Source organism: Doryrhamphus excisus, chromosome 7 (assembly GCF_030265055.1).
Source record: "Doryrhamphus excisus isolate RoL2022-K1 chromosome 7, RoL_Dexc_1.0, whole genome shotgun sequence".
NCBI lineage: Eukaryota > Metazoa > Chordata > Actinopteri > Syngnathiformes > Syngnathidae > Doryrhamphus > Doryrhamphus excisus.
Window position 1 is genome coordinate 17,221,412 of NC_080472.1, and position 24,303 is coordinate 17,245,714.

A 24,303-nucleotide genomic window follows, 5' to 3' on the forward strand; every position below is an offset into this window, starting at 1 on the left:
TATAAAATTGTATTAAATTAAATTAAATATAATTACATATTATATTTTATATAAAATTATATTAGAAAGGCAGGAAGCTGACCGTGAAAGTAATTAGTTAGATTCCCGTTCCTGAAATAATAAATAGTAATAAAATATATATATTTTTTTATTAAAAATTATATTTGGAAAGCCCACCCTCGGCAATCTCTGTCATCACCTTTTCTCCGGGTACTCCGGTTTCCTCCCACATTCCAAAAACATGCTAGGTTAATTGGCGACTCCAAATTGTCCACAGGTATGAATGTGAGTGTGAATGGTTGTTTGTCTATATGTGCCCTGTGATTGGCTGGCCACCAGTCCAGGGTGTACCCCGCCTCTCGCCCGAAGACAGCTGGGATAGGCTCCAGCACCCCCGCGACCATAAGGATAAGTGGTAGAAAATGAATGAATGAATGAATGAATATTGGGAAAGCAGGAAGTGAACAAATGTAACAGTTAATGATTGTAAAAGTACCAGATGGAGGGGTAGGATTTAATAGGTTTTGCTTCTTCCTACTCCTTTTGGACATGTGGAACTGTGAACTGATTATGTGATGCATTCAATTGTTATCTGATGCATGTTCAATTGAAATTAAACCATTACCATTAGCATAATAATAATAATGACGACAACAGTTTCTCAGCCAAAATCTGTAAAATCCACCAATTAGTAACAACAACACTGGAAAAACTAGAAATAAATAAACTCCGTCAGGCCGCACCCTCCTCCAAGAGGCTATGCAGGAAGGCGGCGCCGTATGGGAACTTTGGAATCTCATTACGTATTCCCACAAAATAGACTGTCATGTCAATGAGATGCACTGTCACTTCCCTTCATCTATTAACCTCTGGACAGGTGGCCCACATCCACCAGCACACCCCCTCGGTATTGATGCTCCCTAATTAGTCTTTAGCTTCACTTTGATGCCCTGTCTTGTTATTCACCGCCATGACTCCTTTGCCCTTTGCAAACAGCAAAATCATTCCTTCCCGTGCTGTGATTTACAGTTATTGCCGGGGCGAGGTAATTCGCAGATGAAAATGAGCAGGGACAGGAAGGAAGGAGAGTTGTGCTCTGTAACTCATCTCCTTCCTTACATATGAAAGTCATAACTCAGGTGGTCCACCGCTGAACACCGACTGAATATGAGGCTCCGTAAAATGGATTAACACGTCACAATACAAACAAAATCCGCGTCAAATGAAGATGAATTAAAACCTACATATTGCAAATAAACTTTTAATACCCCTGCAAAACAACTGCAGTGATAACAAGCTTCATCAATATTGTGGTTTTATGGCACTTCCTGTTTGCTCTGTGCTGATATCTCAAACAAGTGCACACCAGGACGCGCCGCCGAAGCCTAACAAATGTAGATGATTTGAAAAGTAACACAAAAACAGTCCGATTTGCTGCTAAAAACAACATACGGCAAGTGGATGGATACTATGTTTAAGAATACTACAAATACAAACAAATTCTTTTTACAGTTTTGCCACTAGCCTCATATTTTAATGCATTTTGAGGGGCAGGGGTATCCAAAGTGCGGCCCCTGGTCGTTTTGCAGCCCATAAGTGCCTGACCTTATAGGTTTTGTGTGATGGGCATTGGTTGCCAAAAGCAACATAAGAATGTATGGAAAGGAGTTTGGATACTGTTTGCTGCGGGCATCTGTTTGGACACCTATGTTAGTACTAACAACATCCCTCAGTCGCAGCACAAGCAGAAGAATACAAAAATGGCAACCAAAACAAAATGTTTACTGTGGTTAATTTGTTTAAGACAGGATTCCTTATTTATAAAAGCAATATTTTTGTTGTTAAGACATAGAAAACCTGTTTCTGAACTTCAAAATATAGCTTTTAACATTATTAGAGACCTCTAGACATGAAATAACACCCCTATAGCCACCTTTACACTTGTATTACCCACTATAGTACAAGAAAACCAGACAAATTCTTTTTTGACTACATGTTCGGTACAGTAAAAAATAAGTGTGATTTATGATTCTAAAAAAATATTTCCTCACTTCAAAATCCATATGCTTACCACCTTTATCTTTACTTTGTTCTCATAAAAATTAATATATTTTTTTGTTTTTCTGTTTAATTGCAATTTTAGAATGTGGTGAGGGCCTTTAAAGAAAAAGCTGCTGGCCACAAATGGACCCTAGGCCGCACTTTGGACACCCATGATTTACACTACTGAAAAAATATGCACAGAAATTGTCAAAGACTAACTTTTTGAAAAAAAACATTTAGTTCTTGTAAAATTACAACTTGTCATGAAAAATTATTTTATTCTTTTAAAGTTAGCTTTTGAAAAAATATATTCTCTTGTCATAAAAAGTATTCTTGCAATATTGTGACTTTTTTTTTTTAAACAACATGATTGATTGTTGTACAATTACAAATTTACCCTTGAAAAAAGATTTTTTTTTCTTGTTATAAAATATTTATTTACGACTTTATTCTTGCAAAATTGTGAGTTCATTCTTGCAATATTTTTATTATTTTTAAAGACTTTATTCTTGCCAGTCGCACTTTGGACACCCGTGATTTACACAACTGAAAAATATGCACAGAAATTGTCAAATACTAACTTGAAACTTTTTGAGAAAAAAAAACATTTAGTTCTTGTAAAATTACAACTTGTCATGAAAAATTATTTTATTCTTTTAAAGTTAACCTTTGAAAAAATATATTCTCTTGTCATAAAAAAGTATTCTTGTAATATTGTGACTTTTTTTTTTAAAACAACATGATTGATTGTTGTACAATTACAAATTAACCCTTGAAAAAATGTTTTTTTTTTGTGTTATAAAAAATTTATTTACAACTTTATTCTTGCAAAATTGTGAGTTCATTCTTGCAATATATATATATTTTTTTAAGATTTTATTCCTGCAAGCCGCACTTTGGACACCCATGATTTACACTACTGAAAAATCTGCACAGAAATTGTCAAAGACTAACTTGAATAAAGTTATCGTAGCTTGCAATTATACCACTAAGCAAAAATAACAAGCACAAACGTCTTCATCCAGTATTAAATACCCCATAAAAATGTAATAAACTGTGACTTGTGACCCATTTTGGGTCGGTACTGAATTTGTGAGCAGCCCTGCATGATACTGGGAATAAGCCAAGCCAACAGAAAGGCCCCAATATCATGTCGAGTGCTAATGTCCTTTAAACAACACATAGCCATCTATAATTCAATTACAGCCTTTCAAATCCCTGGTGTACAGTATGTGTGTGTTGCAGTATGCCAATCCAGCCATCAATATCTACTCATCTAATAAATACACACTTCTTGCTAAATAAAATTGACTTTCCCTGCACACATGCCAGCCAGCACAGTCATATTGGAAGATATTGATCGCCTCGCCGGTTTGGGGATGAGATGTGATCACGGCGAGGCCGGACAAGGAGAGTTTTTTTTTTGTCGGTACTTAACCTTGAAGCGTTGACGAGGGAATGCCCTTGGCACGGGGCGGAGGGTGGGAAGGTCGTGCAGGAGGAGAGAGAGAGAGAGTCGAGAAAGGGAACGGATGCCAGAAAGGTCACGAGGCAAAAATGATGAAGTCATCTGTATTAGATTTTGTGTGGCTGAGGAGCTGGCGACGTGCCACCCCCCCCCCCCCCCCCCCCACACCCTCCCAGCCCCCACTTCCACTCCTAAGCATCACCACTTAATCACTTGTGGATACACATGCAGAATCTTAATCAATATTCAGGCCTTTTGGATTTATTGAAGCTCTTAAAACATGTACTTAAAAAAAATGAATGAACAAATACATGGGAATTTTTTTTATGTGTAGAAATGAGTGGAAGCTAAATATGAACAGAAAAGCATCTTTTCCCTCCCCCAACCTGATGTGCTTTATTATGGCAAACAGTCGATGCCATTCATTAAATTCAATAAAAGCAGCATCTGTCTTCAGGTTTGTTTCGACCATTGTTACTAGGCAGGATTCATTTGAAAAAAAATGCCAGTCATGCTGTTGCCTAGGCAACTTAAAGGAAAACTGCACTTTTTGTGTGGGGAGAAATCTTGCCCACCCATCCACAATCGTTAAGTAAGACATGAACACAAGTCTCTTTTTCTGTGTGTTATAAAGATATACAAACAGATAAAAAGAGACAGCTCATTACTGCACATAATCACACTCGACCTACGGGGTAACATTAGCCACGTTTACATGGACCCAAATATTCCAATTCCATTCGTGTTATTTGCTCAAACGGAAAGAATCTAACCTTGGTATACACCTCATTCCGAAAGAAAAGTGCCAATCCGAATGAATATATAATCGGATTCCCAGGGGTGGAATATTTTTTTCCCCAATCCGATTGAGGTATCTTGTACCCGCTCAATCGGAAAGTGTCAAGGGTGCGTTCAAGGGTGCGTTTTGTCACAGATTCCACTCATCTGTAACGTAACACGCAGACGTCTCTCAGTTTTTGAAAATGGCGCCAAGGAGTCATCACTGGACTACAGCGGAAAGTTCGTTTTTGATACAAACTTTAAAAGAACTGAACGTAATTGCAAGACTGGACGGCCGAAAAACTATTTATTATTATTAATTTATTATTATTATTTAATTTATTATTATTAAAAATTAATCCCATCCGCTCTACGCCTCTTCTTTGCTGTCATTTTCTGCAGGATCGCATGGGTTTCAAGTAATCACACTCTCGTCCGCCATCTTCGATGAAACGTGATGTTGTTTACGTTTTACTGCGCATGCCCCATTGACTATTCCGTTTGATTATAGCGGAGATTAGATCGGAGATTGGAATATTCCTTTCCATGTATACACGGTTTTCTGGTACGTCATTCGGAAAGAGAAAAATCTCCTCATGTAAACGTGGCTAGTGTTAATAATAATAATAATTAGTGTCGCTTGCTGAACGCGTTCGATTTCAAAGTAGTAGCCTGGTCCCAACAACGTTTTTATATATCAATTGGACGGTAAAAAACACATGACAGGAAGGAGGAAGTGAGAGAGGGTGGAGGAGTGTAGCATGCAGAAGGCTACTGAAGGTTATAAAACACAATATCCTGCCCTGTGCCCCTTGAAAGATCATTTAAAATGGTCTAAAATGTTCGGTACTGGAGAGTTAATGTCACATTTTATGCTAGTAGATGCTTTTTGTAGACTTTTTTACTAAGTGTCTCCCATTAGCTTAGGCTTTTTTATCTGTTTTGATATCTTTAGAACGCACATAAAAATGAAAGACATATACTTTTCTCACACAAGGATTGTAGATGATGGGAAAAATTCCCCCCCAAAAGCTTAGTTTTCCTTTAAAGCTCCGCTGCATCGCATAACAGAGAAAAAAGAAGGAGATTTGGTCATGGGGGATTTGGACATCTTATGGAAATGACTCAAAAATTGTAGAAAATATGTAGACATAACAAAAAAAAGTGTTCTAGTTATCTGTCGGAATGTTTCATGAAGCAATTGGTTTGTATTTGTTGTCACCAAAAACAGCATATTAGTGCTTGGCGGAGGTAGTATGCATCTATTGTAGCCCAGCAGTACGTGACTCCGTGTGGCTTTGGGGAACATCTGACCCAGAAAGTAGTTCCAGAAGAGTGAAGCATTAGCCTGTCGCGCTCTGCACAACGACATCCATTTCCATCAGGGCCAGGAACAACGCTTGTACTTGGGAGTGCGGTCGGGCGCTTGGAAATTGCTTTTCGGGGTCAACGGTACCGCGGGACGTGGGTTTCTGTGTAAGTGGTCAGCGTGTGGTCAGCCACCATGCTAGGCTCATATTAGCCAGGTGATTTATACGTGCAGACATGCAAGGTGCTTCTGGTAATGGAGCTTTACCACAGCATGAGCGAGCGCACTGGACTACAGTTCCACATTTCGAACCCGGATGGCAAAGCATTGGACGATTGTCCTCAGCTTCTTTACGCCGCGTCGGTTCCTATTACAGCAATGACATTGGCATGGAATCCATCACTCTATGTTTAAGATGACATGATTTCACTATGTGGGAACTACAATCATAAGCAATCATATTTACCAGCAGTATTATATCCCAAATAGGCCTTTGAATAACTATTACCATTTCCATAGCAAATAATTTAGTAGGATTTCTTCCAACAAAATGTATTATGATAGTGGAAATGTGACAAAGTAATATAGATTCGGGGTGTTCCGATCTGGGTTTTATATTACCGATACCAATCATCCATTTGTCAGATTGGCCGATACATGTACATTTTCCATGGGACAAAAACGAGATCCAAACTAACCGTATTGATTGTTTTCAAAACAAAAAGTCACATTTGAAGTCTGAAAGAGAAGACAAGAAGCTAAGCAGATAATGCTAGCTAGCTAGATGAGACACAAGGCAAGCTCCATGGGACAAAAACGAGATCCAAACTAACCGTATCGATTGTTTTCAAAACAAAAAGTCACATTTGAAGTCTGAAAGAGAAGACAAGAAGCTAGGCAGATAATGCTAGCTAGCTAGCTAGCTAGAGAAGACACAAGGCAAGCTCCATGGGACAAAAACGGGATCCAAACTAACTGTTGATTGTTTTCAAAACAAAAAGTCACATTTTAAGTCTGAAAGAGAAGACAAGAAGCTAGGCAGATAATGCTAGCTAGCTAGAGGAGACACAAGGCAAGCTCCATGGGACAAAAACGAGATCCAAACTAACCATATTGATTGTTTTCAAAACAAAAAGTCACATTTGAAGTCTGAAAGAGAAGAAGAGCTAAGCAGATAATGCTAGCTAGCTGGAGGAGACACAAGGCAAGCTCCATGGGACAAAAACGAGATCCAAACTAACCAGATCGATTGTTTTCAAAACAAAAAGTCACATTTGAAGTCTGAAAGAGAAGACAAGAAGCTAAGCAGATAATGCTAGCTAGCTAGAGGAGACACAAGGCAAGCTCCATGGGACAAAAACAAGATCCAAACTAACCGTATCGATTGTTTTAAAAACAAAAAGTTACATTTGAAGTCTGAAAAAGAAGACAAGAAGCTAAGCAGATAATGCTAGCTAGCTAGAGGAGACAGCAAGGCAAGCTCCATGGGACAAAAACGAGATCCAAACTAACCGGATCGATTGTTTTAAAAACAAAAAGTCACATTTGAAGTCTGAAAGAGAAGACAAGAAGCTAAGCAGATAATGCTAGCTAGCTAGAGGAGACACAAGGCAAGCTCCATGGGACAAAAACGAGATCCACACTAATGGTATCGATTGTTTTCAAAACAAAAAGTCACATTTGAAGTCTGAAAGAGAAGACAAGAAGCTAAGCAGATAATGCTAGCTAGCTGGAGGAGACACAAGGCAAGCTCCATGGGACAAAAACGAGATCCAAACTAACCGTATCGATTGTTTTCAAAACAAAAAGTCACATTTGAAGTCTGAAAGAGAAGACAAGAAGCTAAGCAGATAATGCTAGCTAGCTAGAGGAGACACAAGGCAAGCTTCATGGGACAAAAACGAGATCCAAACTAACCGTATTGATTGTTTTCAAAACAAAAAGTCACATTTGAAGTCTGAAAGAGAAGACAAGAAGCTAGGCAGATAATGCTAGCTAGCTAGAGGAGACACAAGCCTACACGTCGGGTATCGGTATCAGTTTTTGTGATCGGCATATGCCGATTATGTGTTTTTTACAGAAAGTGACTGATACTAATTGGTGGCCGATCGATCATAGCATCTCTAATAACCATTGTTTACATGGTGCTAACAAAATAGGACTTCGTACATTAATGCACGACAACAGCAAAAAAGTGACACAATAATAACTATTGTTTACCTAGCAACAAGTGTCAAAATTTCTGCCATTCTCACAGTACAATTTCTTACCACAAAAACCCACACAATACTACAAAAGAGACAAATTAATAGTTGATTGGTAGTATTTCTCACAAAAATGGACAATAATGAATTTCGTATTTTCCCACAAATCCTTTGGTTTTGTTGTTTGCTTCATGATGAAATCCTCTGCTACGGAATCAAAAACGGCACAATCTTGATTCCTAAGTACGAAACTAGAGAGTAGCTATTTTCCGCAATGCATTTATTTCTACTGCTGGACAAACCCAATTATGATATTTGTATGCTGATTTGCCGTGATAAACGACACGGTCTTAGTGCCTTATGGTGCCAATTGTAATTCCTCAGCCCGGAGAGAGAGAGCTATTGCATTTGTATTGTCAGCTTTAGCCCGTTCATTATTGACTGAAAATGGGGCTCCTGGCAAGGCACGCCATGCTGGCAACTGTCATACACGGGAGTACGCCGCAACACTGCAGCGGTAGAAAACAATAAGCACTCTGCCGGTGGTGGTATTGACAGGTCAATGTATTCATTTAGGTTTGGATTAGCTTTTTAAAGGACTCCAGGCAGCTTGGAATGTTTTGAGATCAGCAGTGTCCAAAAAGGGGGGAAATTAATTACAGGGCGGCAAGTGCAAGCAGTTTTAATTAGCACAGTAAGAGCTTAAGTTGTCCAGTCGCTTCATTGACTCTGTGTATGCGTGTGTGTGTGTGTGCGTGTGTGTAGCATAGAAATGAATAAACATGAAGGCCAACATAAAAATGTCATTTTTAAGTCATTTAGTCGCTGATGCACTCTGCAGAGATTGCAATCACTGCTGTGTCCAACTGCGCTCTGAGACAATCAATAAAAGCTTTTTTTCCTCCTCTTTCTCTCTCTCAAGCACAAAGACACTCGCCCTCCCACCTCCCCCAGAGGGGATAAAAGTCAGCCCCCTGATGTCGTGCACCCCCGATGTCCACTACTAAACGTCATTGATGAGTAAATATATACAACAAATTGCATTCATCTTCACCTGATTAGAGAAGAAAGCATAAAAAGACTTGTAGGGGACTTGTATGTCAACATACAATGGGGAGGGACACAAACATAAACAGGATTTGTGTCATGTGAGGTATAGGCCCTTTATTTGGTCGCCTTTTTATTTGACTTTTTATTTCCCTCATGATTCTTTGTTTGCCTTTTACGAGTGGATAAGCCAGAATATGGATTTTAAATGAATGGCGAGGCAAAGTATTGATGGTACATTTCATAGAAAAACACAATTCAATGTGCTGCGTCGTACAGAGGAGGATTAGGGCGGGAAAAAAAAGCCAAATTAAAGTCTCAAATTTAATATTTTATTGTAAAACCAAATACAACTTTATTATTGTAAAATTATGAATTTACATTTGAAAATATTTTAGTTTATTCAATAAAATTAAAGTTAATTCTTGGGGGGAAATTACTTTTTTCTTCTAAAAAAAAAAAGAATTTAGTCATATAAAAATGACTTCATTTTTTATCCTAAAATTATGAGTTGACTCTTGAAAAAAATACATTTAGTTCCTGTAAAATTCCAACTAACCCATAAATTAATTGATTAACTGATTTTATTCTTAAATTTAATTCTTAAAATTAACCCTTAAAAAAAAGATATTTTATATATTCAAATATGTTAAAATGTTTATCCTCATAATTCTTAATTATCCTAAAATTATGAGTTGACTCTTGAAAAAAATACATTTAGTTCTTGTTAAATTCCAACTATCCCATAAATTAATTGATTAACTTTTAATTTTAATTAATTAAAATTTTTTAATTTTATTCTTAAATTTAATTCTTAAAATTAACCCTTGAAAAAAATAAATTTTATATATTCAAATATGTTAATATTATTAATATATATTAGTTATATTATAATTAATTATATTAATATATTAATAATAATTAATAATTCTTGCAGTATTGTGACTTTATTTTAGAAAACAACATGATTGGATTGTTGTACAATTACAAAAAAATGTTTTGTTGTTATAAAAATGTATTTACAACTTTATTCTTGCAAAATTGTGACGTTATTCTTGCAATAACATTTTTTTCTTTTTTTTTCTTTTTTTTTCACTTTATTCCTTGTAAGAGTGCCCGTTTTCAGGAAGCTCAATTGTGTTGTCATACAACTCTGACTGTGGAAAAACATTCAAGTATTAGTACTAAAATATAGTGATATATACTGTATAAATATCTAACAATAAACACACAATAAAACACATAGAAATATCATTGCTTGCACTTGCCGCCCTGATATTATAGTACTTTGCGTGCATGCAACTTTCTCTTTTATATCTTTATCCAGCCTGCAAGAAGGCGGGCCAAGCAGAAAAACGGGTCTGAACTGCAAAAATCAAGCCAATAAAAAAGTTATGTACATATAAGAATACCGCATCCATGTACTGATTGCAGTATTTGGGCTGGGAAGGCTGGCCTAATTAAAACATAACGACACATCAGCCATCCACACGCTCCGTGCAATTCATTAGCTCATAATTCCCTCTTCATTCCGCTAAAATTCCGCCTCGTTCTCGCCTTCTTCTCAGCCGGAGCCAGCTGCCAGGCTGCAATCAAACAAGCGCCTGCTGGAGCCCCTGGGGTCCCACTGACATTAGACAAATAAGGGGAATAGGCGGCTGAAAATGACATGCTGCATAGATGAGTGGGGGCTATACCTTATTTTCACCACGAGATACTGTATAGATGGTGTAAGACTCCAACTGTGTAAGGCCCATGCCTGTCAACGCCTCTTCAGCGATGTAAACGCTGGCTTGTTTTCCAGGAAGTAAACATGTAACTCCAGTCTGAGTGCTTTGTCGCGTCACGCTTGAGAAGAAGACCGCCCCCCTTACCCCCACCCCCGTTCGCAGCTCCTTTAACCCACTTACCAGCCGTCTTGACAGGCTGCAGATCGGGGTGGGGGGGGGGGTTGTTGTGCTTATATGTGAGTCATGCGTAGCGATGGCATGAGCTGCTGGGACCGTTTGGAGACTGGAAATGCTGTGAAGTCGGGCTATGTGAGGACACCGAAGATTGAATTTCTGTTTACATTGGAATCCTACAGTCACATTGTCTGGAAATGCTGCAATGTGTCTGCTAGGCCTTTCAGTTGGCCACAGCTGAAGAAACAGCCTTAGCCGCTTTCATTTCACCACTCAGCAGTCATGTATAGGACTAGCATTGATGCAGCTGGTCCTTGGGGGAGCTCTGCTGCTGTCCTTGTCATGTATACAATCTTTACAGCTGCAGAGCGCTCCCGTCATATATACCATCTTTGACTAGCATTCTTACAGAAGGTCCTGAAAAACAGCAGAGATAAAAGGTCTTTGACTATAGCGATGTTACAGTTGGTCCTTAAAAACATAAACAGAGTGCTCTTGTCATACACAGGATCTTTGACTCACATTGTTGCAGGAGGTCATTAAAACAACAGAGCACTCCTGTAATATAAAGGATCTTTGACTAGCATTGTTGCTATTGGTCCTTAAAAACAGCAGCAAAATACTCCTCCCATATAAAATATTGGATCTTTGACCAACTGTATTGTTGCAGTTGGTCCTTAAAAACGGCATCAAAATACTCCTCTCATATAGAGTATAGGATCTTTGACCAACTCTATTGTTGCAGTTGGTCCTTAAAACTGCAGCAAAATACTCCTCTCATATAGAGTATAGGATCTTTGACCAACTGTATTGTTGCAGTTGGTCCTTCAAAACTGCAGCAAAATACTCCTCTCATATAGAGTATAGGATCTTTGACCAACTGCATTGTTGCCGTTGGTCCTTAAAAACTGCAGCAAAATACTCCTCTCATATAGAGTATAGGATCTTTGACCAACTGTATCGTTGCAGTTGGTCCCTCAAAACAGCAGCAAAATACTCCTCTCATATAGTGTATAAGATCTTTGACCAACTGTATTGTTGCAGTTGGTCCTTAAAAGCAGGAGCATAACATTTCTGTAATATATAGGATCTTTGACTAGCATTGTTGCAGTTGGTCCTTAAAAACAGCAGCAAAATGATCCTCTCATGTTGAGTATAGGATCTTTGACCAACTGTATTGTTGCAGTTCGTCCCTCAAAACAGCAGCAAAATACTCCTCTCATATAGAGTATAGGATCTTTGACCAACTGTATTATTGCAGTTGGTCCTTCAAAACTGCAGCAAAATACTCCTCTCATATAGAGTATAGGATCTTTGACCAACTGCATTGTTGCCGTTGGTCCTGAACAACAGCAGCAAAATGCTCCTCTCATATAGATTATAGGATCTTTGACCAACTGTATTGTTGCAGTTGGTCTTTAACAACAGCAGCAAAATGCTCCTCTCATATAGAGTATAGGATCTTTGACCAACTGTATTGTTGCAGTTGGTCCTTAACAACAGCAGCAAAATGCTCCTCTCATATAGAGTATAGGATCTTTGACCAACTGTATTGTTGCAGTTGGTCCTTAATAACAGCAGCAAAATACTCGTCTCATATAGAGTATAGGATCTTTGACCAACTGTATTATTTCAGTTGGTCCTTCAAAACTGCAGCAAAATACTCCTCTCATATAGAGTATAGGATCTTTGACCAATTGTACTGTTGCAGTTGGTCCTTAACAACAGCAGCAAAATACTCGTCTCATATAGAGTATAGGATCTTTGACCAACTGTATTATTGCAGTTGGTCCTTCAAAACTGCAGCAAAATACTCCTCTCATATAGAGTATAGGATCTTTGACCAACTGTATTGTTGCAGTTTGTCCTTAAAAACAGCAGCATAACACTCCTGTAATATATACTGTAGGATCTTTGACTAGCATTGTTGCTAGCAGCAGAGCGCTCCTGTCATTCTGTCATATATAGGACTCCTGTTTACGTATATAAGATCAACTGTTGTTGCAGCAGAGTGTACCTGTCATATATATAATATCTTTGTCTAGGGTTGTTGCAGTAGGCTCTTAAAAACAGTCTTGTCACATAGAGGATCTTTGATTAATCCTTAAAAACAGCAGTATTATTTTTTTGCAGAAGGTAATTAAAAACAAAAATGCACTCCTGTCATGTACAGGATCTTTGACTAGTAGGAGCTCCTGAGGTCATATTCTGTATAGGATCTTTGACTAGTGTATTCAAATGAAAAATAATAGTGAAGACAGAAGTCCCCCCCCTGCTTCGAAAACGTGCCCCCCCCTCCAGAACTGAGAATAATTCTGCTTAACATCCACATAAAAAAAACAAACATTTCCCCTTGTGAGCACTTTTCAACTCCAGATGCAGAAACACATCAGGAATCTGGCCTCACCCCCCGACTGTGACGCTAATTACCCGCAGAACAAAATGTCTTGTTAGTTTTCCATTTAAGACTTTTAATGTCATCTACCAGCTCTGCCTTGTCTGCAAGTGGCAGCGCCGACTAATCTATTTATACGTCGCAGACGGGACATATTAACAAGGTAATCTGTCCTTTTCCCTCACTTGTTGGGATCTCTTGTAACCTGGGATTTAATGCTTAAAGGCACGGAATAAATCCTTGCGTTATTCTTCACTCGTCTTGACATTCACTTGATGAGACACTTGTTGGCCCAAACAGTCGCCTCATCGTTTCCTTAGTTGAAAAATCTGGAGCTGGGGAAAGCAATGCAATTCTGGATTTTAAAAAAAAGGGGGGGGCATTATCATCCTCCTCCAGGAAAAGCATATGTATGTATAAATAGCTATACAGTATGTTATATATAGTCCTCCAGTATTTTAGCACAGAGAAAACATTGAGATACTGCTGTAATCTGTTCGCAGTGAACAATCTTTGCATCTTTGAAGTTCAGTTCTAGTACATTTAGCCTAAACCGGATACTTGCCCAAGTGTGAAAGTGATGGAAAAATAAAGAATAAAGCACAAAAAAGCTCATTCCGACTTCATTCTCGGGCATTAAAAAGCAATTATTACCACGGAAGCGAGTCTTCCTTCGCCCGGTTCATACACCCTTTGCAATTTTAATGAACGGAGCGACGGTAATGCACCAAATTACTGGAGCAAAACTGGAGAACTGTGTTAAAGGTCATTAAATTGCCCTCCACCCACTGCTTTGTGCCTTCAGAGAAATGTGAATATATAAAAGAGGACATTTCTTTCCAACAAGTGAAGCGTCGCATCAGTTTGCCGGTATTAGAAGGTAACGCTGCGTGACACGGCCAAGCAGTGTGTGTTTACATGCTTGGGGTGTGTGTGTGTGTGTGTGTGTGTGTGTGTGTCCAGTCGGCTCTGACTCAGCACATCCTCAAGAAAGGGTGCGCTCTTTTTATTAACTAATCCAGTTTAGGAGATGAATGAATCCGGACTATAATCCAATACTGTCTTGAATGATTGGTGCCGTACACACGAGGGTACAGTATGCAGGGCCAGCTGAGGCTGCAGCTTGCGAGGGAGAAAATGAAAGAGCACTCACCCTCTCACACACACACACACACACACACACACACACACACACACACAGGGGACAGCATTGTTAGTTGCTATTATTAGGGGTGTCTAATTGCGGACTTTACTGTTTGATAAATGGCTGTTGTGGATCATTTAGGTCATTTTTCTTCATTTTTATCACATTGCCTCAAGTTCCTGGTGTTAATATTTGACAATGGTCGCATGTATATTGACTTAAGTGTATGATATATCATATCATATGATATAAGGCTTATATCTACATTATATAGTCCATATCAAAGAAAATGTATTGATGAATTCGTTTTTTTATTATTTGTTATAATTATGTATAGTTGTTATATCAATCGCTATTATTAATACTGATATTATTATGAGTACTAGTATTGTGTATTATTAAAATGCATATTTTCTTGACATTTATCTATAATTTACTTTATATAAATATGATATATTCTTATAAAAGCAAACAGACAATACAATGACAAACATTTCTATATTTCATGATTGTCATAAAAATAACAAAATAATAGCTTAATTTAATGTCCTTATGCAAGAAAAATATAAACCATTTTTATTATTTATTATTATTTCATAAAAACAACGTAATAAACATTTAATTTATTGCCTATTATGCAACAAAAATATTGTCTCTAATACGAGAAAATATATGGTAAAACTTTTTTTAATGCTAAATTTTTTCTTGTATGGGCAATAAATGTATAAAAAAAATGTGTTTTTATTATAATAGTAATTTTGATTATCACCTCATGCAAGAAATTCATTTTTATAACAAAATATTTTTTTATTTTGCATTGGAGTGATACATATAGTATGTATGTATTATTGCATGCCTTATTTTTGTAATAGTCATGATGATTATATGATTTTTTTCATATACACAAGAAGTATATATGCACAAACAAAATAGCAAATGTCTAAAAGAAGATATAACTTTATTGTGGTAATTTAAGGCACAATCAGTAAATAATATTTAGAAGAAAATTATGAGGAGTATTATTTAAGATACAGCGAGGAGTATTCCTTGTTTCCCCGTTTCCTCCTGAAATCCCCATCAGGCCGCGTCACATAAAGCAACCAAATGTGTCAATAAATCTTGTGCTTGATTTGCTGTCCAAATGTTCATGCAGCACGCTTACGAGTGCACCAGCTTAATTCCCTGCCCGGTGTCCAACACGGCGGGTGGGAACCAAGCTAGTTTGCACCTCCTGAAGCAGCGCAGACACGCGCCGCATGTCCAGAACAAGTTAAGGCCGCAGCACCAGTTGGAGATATGCACCAAGGGGTACGTCGCCTTGGGAAAGTGGGTCTTCCAATGCTTGGCCACGTCGCTGCCTGTCGGCAAATGCAGCGTGTAGTCGCTCCAGCGTTTGGACACGCCGTACGCCGCCGCTATGTCCCGTCCCTTTTCTGACCACTGGGTGTCGCTGTCTGGGTTGCAGTTGAACTCCACCCACTCAGAGGTGAAGTCCCCGAGTAACGGAGCCTCGCCTGCTTCTGGGTCGAGCCCGGCGGCGGACAGCTCGGCTGTTTGCACGGCCACGTAAACCCCGTCGACCTTACGTACCTCTTTTACCCAGCTGAGGGAGTTTTCTGTGTCGAGCACCAGGATGAGACGCGAGCAGTGTCCCGCGTTTTTCTCCTTCCACAAGTCCAGCAGCTGGGCCAGATGAAGACTCTCCCCACCTATTAAACAGCGACATTCACGATTCAGATGTGGGTGTCTGATGATGTATTTGGAGCGCCGTCCCCTCCAAGGGCATCCCGGTGTGACACTTGACAGACAGAGTGTCTTTACACGGCTCAAACCTGCCAGCTTTCACTTGCACGACTGTCCGTCTAGCTGTCACGGGCACACAAACTTCAATAGAAAAAGGGGTCAGATTAAAGGTCGTCGTCGATCAATTTTGACTTTTTTTTTTTTTTTTGGACCCCACTGTCCCAACTTTCCCAGAACGCGCCGCTCAACTTGTGTCCTTCACAGCAATTTCAACTCCTTTGCCTCACTTGTCTGGACTGTGACAAATCAGCCTCTGATTGACCGAGGAGGGAGGGGGTTGGGAGAGAATGCAGAGCAGCCTGGGATGCAAATGCGGCGTGCAGGCTGAATTTAATATCTAAATAGGACCAAAAATAGGTGGTGCTGAGCCAGCTTTATGTGTTCTTACTTTCCAGCAAAAATCTGAAGAAATAAGACACATATTGAATAAATTAATAAGACTCTACCAAGCTGAATATTAGCAGACAAAATTACCGTAATTTCCAGCATATAAGCTGTTACGTTACGGTGATTTCATGGCTAAAAACGACATTTCCTATGAAATTCTTGTGCAGCCATCTCTGACACTACAGCTCACTACAGCTTCTGTTTGAACTACTCAGACCACCAACCGTCCACCATCAACAACCAGTTTGGAATGGGTGGACTCATGGACTTATGATCCTTGTCAAAGACGACTTTAGTGGTTTTCATGACCAGGAGGAGGAGCATAAATGACTACTGGCTACTAGGCTACTGTTTAACTAACCATATTACACTCACTGTTTTGGCACTCTTTGGATAAATCAAGAATATGTATCTTGGAACTAAATATCCCATGATATGACGTGGACACCTGCAGCTTATAGACAGGTGTGACCTATATATGTACAAATCTTACATACCACGCTCTATACAGTAAGGCCATGACAACAAAAATAAACATTATTTCTGTAATAAACTGTGTTCCACAGATGGCCCCGGGACCACATTTTGGGCACCAATGCATGTTTCGCGAGGAAGGTCAGGTGACGCAGGAGTCCAAGCTCCTACTAACGATGCCATACTTACATACAGATTGATTGGCATCTGGCAAACGGGATAACAAGCCACGTTTTAAACCAGATCTTGTGACAGCCCAAATGAATACTATTGAATAAATACACAAAGGGGCTGCACGGTGGACGAGTGGTTAGCGTGCAGACCTCACAGCTAGGAGACCAGGGTTCAATTCCACCCTCGGCCATCTCTGTGTGGAGTTTGCATGTTCTCCCCGTGCATGCGTGGGTTTTCTCCGGGTACTCCGGTTTCCTCCCACATTCCAAAAACATGCTAGGTTAATTGGCGACTCCAAATTGTCCATAGGTATGAATGTGAGTGTGAATGGTTGTTTGTCTATATCTGCCCTGTGATTGGCTGGCCACCAGTCCAGGGTGTACCATGTGTAATTATTATTATTATTTAATAATTATTAATATTTTATTATTATAATTATTATCATTGTATAATCCATGTACCGAATGGCCCGCAGTTTACCTCTCTTTTTGTTTTAGGTGTTTTTTGTCATAATCCAGTCAGACAAAAATAAAAGTGTTATTAACAATAAGAGCGGTGCTGCTTGCTAAAGTCATATTCAAGTGAAATATAACCAAGTAGACTCACCAGCTAGTGCCCAGGATCCACTTCCCTTGTGCGTGTGCCCACTGTAGAAGACCAGATAGGTGTCGTGACGAGGCCCGTCCGCCGTCCTCAGCTCCAGGAAGTTGCGCAGCTTGCCGTGCAGCGCCTCCAGGGTGACGCCGCTGGCTGAGTAGTCACACCCGAAGGTCTGGATCATGTGGTGGGAGAAGAGACGCTGCACGTTGTTCAGCATTGCCGTGGAGCGCAGGTTCAGCTGTTGGGCCTGCTCCGGGGGCAGCAGAGTTGGCTGCCCGTCAGCGCTGGAACAAGATAGGGATATTGTTTTTTATCAGTTTGAGAATTTGATGGAAAAGTGTGTGTGTGCTTGTGTGTGTGTGTGTGTGTGTGTGTGTGTCTGACACACGCACACACACACAGTCAAGGCCAGCTGCAAATCACACAGCCATACATTCAATCTGCAGGTTTGATGTTATTCATGGCCAAGAGCACGGAAGTCATACTTCACGCCTTCACTTGCACACATATGCATAACGGGGGGGTGTTAAATGTCTGTCCTTTTATGATCACCTTCACCTTGACAAGGGCAGGTGAAAGCTGGGATGGATTGTCCAATGACATAACTGTATATTGTGCATTTCCAGTCATTCTGAAGAATTAAGACATGTTTCCATCGAGGGATGCGGTTCAGTTTTACCAGAAAATAGCGAACCTGGTAAAAATGGCTCTATTTCTACTGCAGGGTGCGGAATGTGTTGCAAAAATAACAACTAAGGCAACAAAGAAGAGCAAAGCGATGCGTGCTGACATTAACCCTACACACAGCTTTACCACAATAATAACATTAAGGATCGATCGATACATCGGCCAGCCGATATCGGGCCGATATTTGCGTTCTTTACTTGAATCGGTATCGGCCGATATGCGCGTGGGTTCACCAGTCTATTTTTCCACCGCATGATTTACAGACAGGCATCCGCCGGGCAGCTTTGTGTTGCCGGAGGACCCTGCAACACATGCAGTCGCGGTACCCCTGCCACACTGCAACAGTGGTGAATCACAACAAGGGTATGTTTTCAACTTTTAATTAGCCTCTAATAGTTAAACTTAGTTTAAATATTGCCACCTGCTTTGAAATAAGAAACATGAACGCCAAGTGCATGCAATATATGTGCTTGAAAATATAGTTCAGTTTATGGGTCTGAAAATCAGGAATGTGCCTAACGTTGGAATTAGGGAGCTGTTGATGTAGTTGGAGGCTAATATGTACAGCTGTTACCAACACCGCTTTAATGGCAACCTTGGCAATTCAGTCCTATGGTGTTTGTAGGAGTTTCATTTAGCCAACGCCGGGCTGAGGTTAAATGCATGTTGTGTTATGTGTGTGCGCTCTCTCCAAGCACGCACACACAGAACGAATTGGAGCAGCCATGTCTGCTATCAGAGGTCTTTAGCATGCACAACACGAACTTTAATGATGAGAGAAATGTTTTATATATCGTACTAAATTGTGTCAGTGTGATGTGTTTGTGTGTGTGGAGGCGGGGTTGGGCGGGTGCGTCTCACTGCTGAGGAGCAGTCATCACATCGATGCGAGATAAAACAAACTACGACAGAAATGTTTTACACATGTTGAATATTTCTTCCTTTTAAAGTTGATAATGTCGTTTAAATGTGTGTTTACATTTCAATAAATATTTGTTTACATTTGAGACCTGTAATATTTGTTATCATTGTCATTTTTTCATGTAAATTGAGGGAGCAAAAGTAGTATCGGCCCAAGCAAAATCGGCCATCGGCTAAGGGTGATGGAAAAAAATCGGTATCGGCCCGAAAAAAAAAACGATGCCTAAATAACATCATATATCGTATTTGTATGCACCTTTTAACCACTCAGGGACGCTCAGCATCAAAGAAACACAAACCAGCAATTTTCCAAAGTATAAAGAAGAATAATAATATCAAATAGTTGTTCAAAGTCGTTTTTAGACGGCCAATCACAGCACCTCCACATAAGACATCTATTTACAACTTTTGAGAGTAGAAAACACAACTAATTGAGGGCTTTGCTCAGAGTTAGATGCAAAGACCTTCATAAATGTGGTCGATTTAATTAGAGAAGAAAATGACAAGCTTCAACCTCGACGTTGCTTGGCAAGCTCATCTAATCTTTTCAGATCTCACAAGCGCCCAGGGGAGTAAAGGCTTGTAGTTTGAGATTCACGCCGCGTTTCCTCGTCTCTCTTTCATCCTCCCTCGGAGCCCCTCCCTCCTGTCAAAGTCTGTCCCTTTCACTCTCATTTCCTTGCTTTGTTGCTTTGCTTTACACCCTCCTCGTATTTTGTTTTGCCTCCCCCCCGTTGCTGTAATCTCCCTACGGGGTACTGGTCATTGTGCAAACATGATCGGCAGCCATCAAACAGCCCATTATACACTGCTGCATTCTCATCATGCCCTCAACGATCCCTACGATGTCCTAGTGGGGAGTCCCCTCCGTGCAGCATCGCATACAGAGCGGCCGCGACAGGAAGTGCATCCTGTATGAGTTTGGTGATGGAGTCTTTATAAATGTGAAGGGAGGGGGAGAAGCATCATCAAAACTAACTGCCCCATTAAAAAAAGATGCCATGCGAGAGCGAACAGAGGGCAGCACCAGGAGCGGCGGCGGCAGCTAATGGCTAACTGCTGCATGGCTTAGTATGCTGCATAGGGAGCACCAGAAAGATCCCTTTGGGGCTGAACATTAGCAGCATGTTTATGCATCGTTATGGGCCTATTTATCCAGTTGGTTTTGTGTTAACGGAGAGGGGAGTTGGGCTGGGAATGCCCCTTTTAAAGTGCGTAAACATGCTTTTATTTGCTTATCTTGAAAAGTGGGGATTACCTGCAATATGTTGTGGGGATGACTAACGCGTAGCCAACGCACGTGCCCCCAAGGCAGCTGCCCAGCTCGTGGAACATTCCGTGGGCTAACGACTCCAAAGGCAGCACCACCAGCAGAGCGCTGAGGAAGAGACCATTGGACTGCTGCAAACAGAGCCACACAAAAGTCACTTCCCTTTGTCAGTTGGAGTTTGTGCCCAAGCAATCACATCCACTAACTGGTAGTGGCAGCCTGCAAGATGGTTACGTAACACCGGACTGACTGCAGGATCGTGCTAAGAGACACAATACACTCCGTTAGAATGGATAAAATACCTCATTGCCTACCTGCCAGGACACGGCACCCAGAATGACCGTGGAGAGCAGACTGAAGAACACCAGCCGCTCCGAAATGAGGCAGAAGTGCCGAATCCCCCTGGAGGCCATGACCTGGTCCAGGCTTCGACTCCTGGAGCGCTGGGCCCGCCAGGCTGTCTGACACTCGCTCAGCTTGGTGTGGAAGCCCCACATGGTTATGAGAAGAACGATGTGGCAGATGGTCCAGAAGATGCCAAAGAGGCAGAAGCCTGGGATCACCAGGTACCAGAGCTCCAAGTGTCCAAGCTGCGTAAAAGAGGAAATCATGCTGTTAATATTACGCAATAATTACAATGTTACTCCACATGACGAGGCATTTTTCATCCAGTCAAACCAACAAGTGGCACACTGTTATTATTTAAATTAAATACAGTAATAGTTATGCACTAGAACAGCTATGGTGTGCAATTTTAACAGTCCTATTTAATGTTTTTATTGCATTTATTTTGCCGTTTTTCCCTGATATAGATTCCACTAGATAGACTTATAGAATTAATTCATTTTATTTTAACCTTATCTATACCCAAAGAGTGCTCCTGTAGTTACTGGATGTACCTTAAAGGCAGCAAAGATGATGAAAGTCAGCTCAAGCAGACTCAAAGGCAGCAGGGACAGTCGCCTCCACATGTTTCTCAAGGTGAGCACCGGCATCCAGCGCTCAGTAGGCCCGAGGTCACTGAAGTACACATCCAGCACAGGCTCACACAGCAGTCTGCCGAGGTAGCACCCTAAGGCGTAAGGGTTCGCCGTGATTCCCAACGCTTTGAAAAACACCAGCGACGTCACCAGGGCGAAGCTGACCAAGTTGGGCAAAGACAGGAGGGACTTCATCCTCAAGTCCACGATGAGAGCCCCCAGCGCCACCACAAGGCCTACAATGGCGACCGACTTGTGGAGAAGCATAGTGGTGCTGGCAATGGCGAATCCTAGCAACTCCAGGAACTCCGTCGACTTCAGCAGGACGGCTTTGTAGCGGATGGAGCGGCATATTCGCTCCGTGACAGCCCACACTGTTTTCATGACCACGCTGGCCAGGAGGAGATAGTTGGCGACCACTTCCTTGATGTTGGAATCCAATGCGGGACTGTCGAGGAAGCACAGCAGACCCAGCAGGAAGCCAAACCACAGATGAAACAAGCTTAGACTGGCTTGCTCCATTGCAAAGTAGTAATGGAGGATGCTGGCTATCCCGAGGACGAAGAGACCCAGGATGAAGATGACAAGAATCATGGGCTCGCTCGTCACCTCCCAGCGGACGTACATGCCAACGCATACAGCCACTAGGAGGTTAAGGCTTGACAGGTAACCCAGGCAACGGATTGATGTAATCATGTCGACTCCCTTAGGGGCTTCAGCGGTCAGCTCCTCCTCCTCTTCGTCGTGAGCCATGGCTGACATTAAATGCTAATGATTTTGATCAACGATGGATAATAAATCATCCCCTGGGAACACACAAATAAGACAAGTTAATGTGAAATAAACCATGTTAACGCAAAAAGTTGTTGTATCCGTCCTGATCTGTGACAACTTTATCAAAACAAACACCCATATCCTATTGACAAAATGGTCTACGACATGATTCGCTCCGTGAGCTAAAACAAACAATCACAGACAATAACTTCGTCAAGTATGAAAACACAATCACTAGGCAACAGTACAAAATTCAAACAACTAGTGTCTGCGATCTTCCTGGCAATTATCTGGCGATGTGGCAGAAGCTAATAGCTAGCTAGCATTAGCCTGAGCAGTGATTTGCCTCTTATCGTGAGCTAACTCGCTGCTTCGAATGTCCTACAAGGTGTATCCGCACTCACAGACATGGAATAGCAATCCCTTCAAAAGCCCAAAACATATAACGCATTCACCGTTAAAAACGAAACTTACATGGTGTTTCAGATAAATGATAACGGCTCCACTTCCGGGTTTCACCGCTACAGCAAGCCGTGAGGGTAAAAAGTGAAGCGTTCGCTTTTCGAGTGCGAGCAATAAAACTTGTATATAAAGGGCAAAAAATGGTGCTGTTGATATTCAATGTAGTCAAAAAAATTGATGATACATTAAAAATGTTGCCTTTTTACTTAAATAATAGTCATGCATTTTTTTAAATGTATTCTTTTTCACTAAGGCATTATTCCCATACAACTTGTATTATCCATTACTCTACAAGGTCCTGACTGCTCCTACACCCTTCTTTTACTATTGTATTTATTTTCTATTATTTATTTAATAATTATATCTTATATTATTATTATCTGCAATTTACTTTCCATCTATCCAATCATATCACTGAACAAACTATCCACAAGCTCAAACTGTACTATTCTTTCACCAGATTAAATACAGGAAGTGAACAACTACCAGTAATTGCTGGAAAAAAAAGGCGTAGGATCAAATAAGTTGTGCCTCTTCCGCCTCCTTTTCAGACATGTTGAATTGTGCAAGTGTAAACACATTATGTACACTCTAAAAAGTATCTGTTGACACCACTTGATTTAATACATAAATGCAATGTAAAAAATGTAATTAATTGATTTAGATAAACATTCTAAGTTGCTAACTTTGTTTTTTAAGTTATGTTCAAATAATAATGTTGGCTATTTCATGAACTTAATTTAGCATGTCATATTCACTCAAATTTTATTTATTTATTTTATTTAGCAAATTATATATAAGTTAAAAAGCTGTGTGCATTATTATAATTAAGTAGACAACAAATTAAACTACTTTGAATAAAATGATTAAGTCAGTTGACTTAACATGTTTTTTTGAGTTACGAACTTAAAAACGTTATTATTCTTATTATTCTTTTTTATTTAAAAACAATTATCCAGTAAGCATTACTTAAAATAAGCTTTGAGTGAAGAGGAAACGCTAATTCGTGCAATGCAATATTGTTTGTTGGTTCAAAGCAATTTCAAATTAAGTTGTAATAACTAAGAAAGACTAATGGAAATTGTTGCGTTGATTTTTTTTTGTTGAGGCTAAACATTTATTTTTTGAGTGTACTACATTATGTAGTTGCAACAATGTATCTCACCTGCCATCTTCTTTCTTTCATAATGCAGCATGTCTTCTTCGTATGTCGGGTTTGACCACCAGAACAATCATTTTAATAACTGACTGTCTTTCTTCATAATGACATTCCTCCTCCAACACGCATGTCATTAGAGCTCCTGTACGTCTGCTCTTGAATTCACCACCTCCATTAATTCCTGGATGAATAACAAGATCCTTTACACAATGAAGGCGTTGTCAGGTTTATTCAATTAGCCCCCGTAATGTGACATCACTTAATAATTAACTTGTGAGATGATGAAATAATTTCACTGCATTGTAACGTGTGAGCGTA

The 24,303-nt window shown here is 40.1% G+C and overlaps 1 protein-coding gene across 2 annotated transcripts; it reads right to left on the reverse strand.

The window, feature by feature from the left end:
- Window positions 1–15,235: 15,235 nt before the first annotated feature.
- On the reverse strand, window positions 15,236–22,916 carry tmem168a (transmembrane protein 168a). 2 transcript variants are annotated; one of them, XM_058077585.1, is made up of 6 exons: window positions 22,839–22,916; window positions 21,510–22,396; window positions 20,925–21,200; window positions 20,599–20,741; window positions 17,739–18,016; window positions 15,236–16,003 (listed from the first exon to the last, which is right to left on the reverse strand). In XM_058077585.1, exons 2-6 carry the CDS (start codon window positions 22,350–22,352, stop codon window positions 15,453–15,455), a joined length of 2,091 nt encoding a protein of 696 aa, XP_057933568.1. In that variant the 5' UTR covers window positions 22,353–22,396; window positions 22,839–22,916; the 3' UTR covers window positions 15,236–15,452. The 2 variants fall into 2 exon arrangements, with proteins under 2 accessions (XP_057933568.1, XP_057933569.1); XM_058077586.1 differs by having other exon boundaries at window positions 22,769–22,856.
- Between the last annotated feature and the right edge of the window lie 1,387 nt (window positions 22,917–24,303).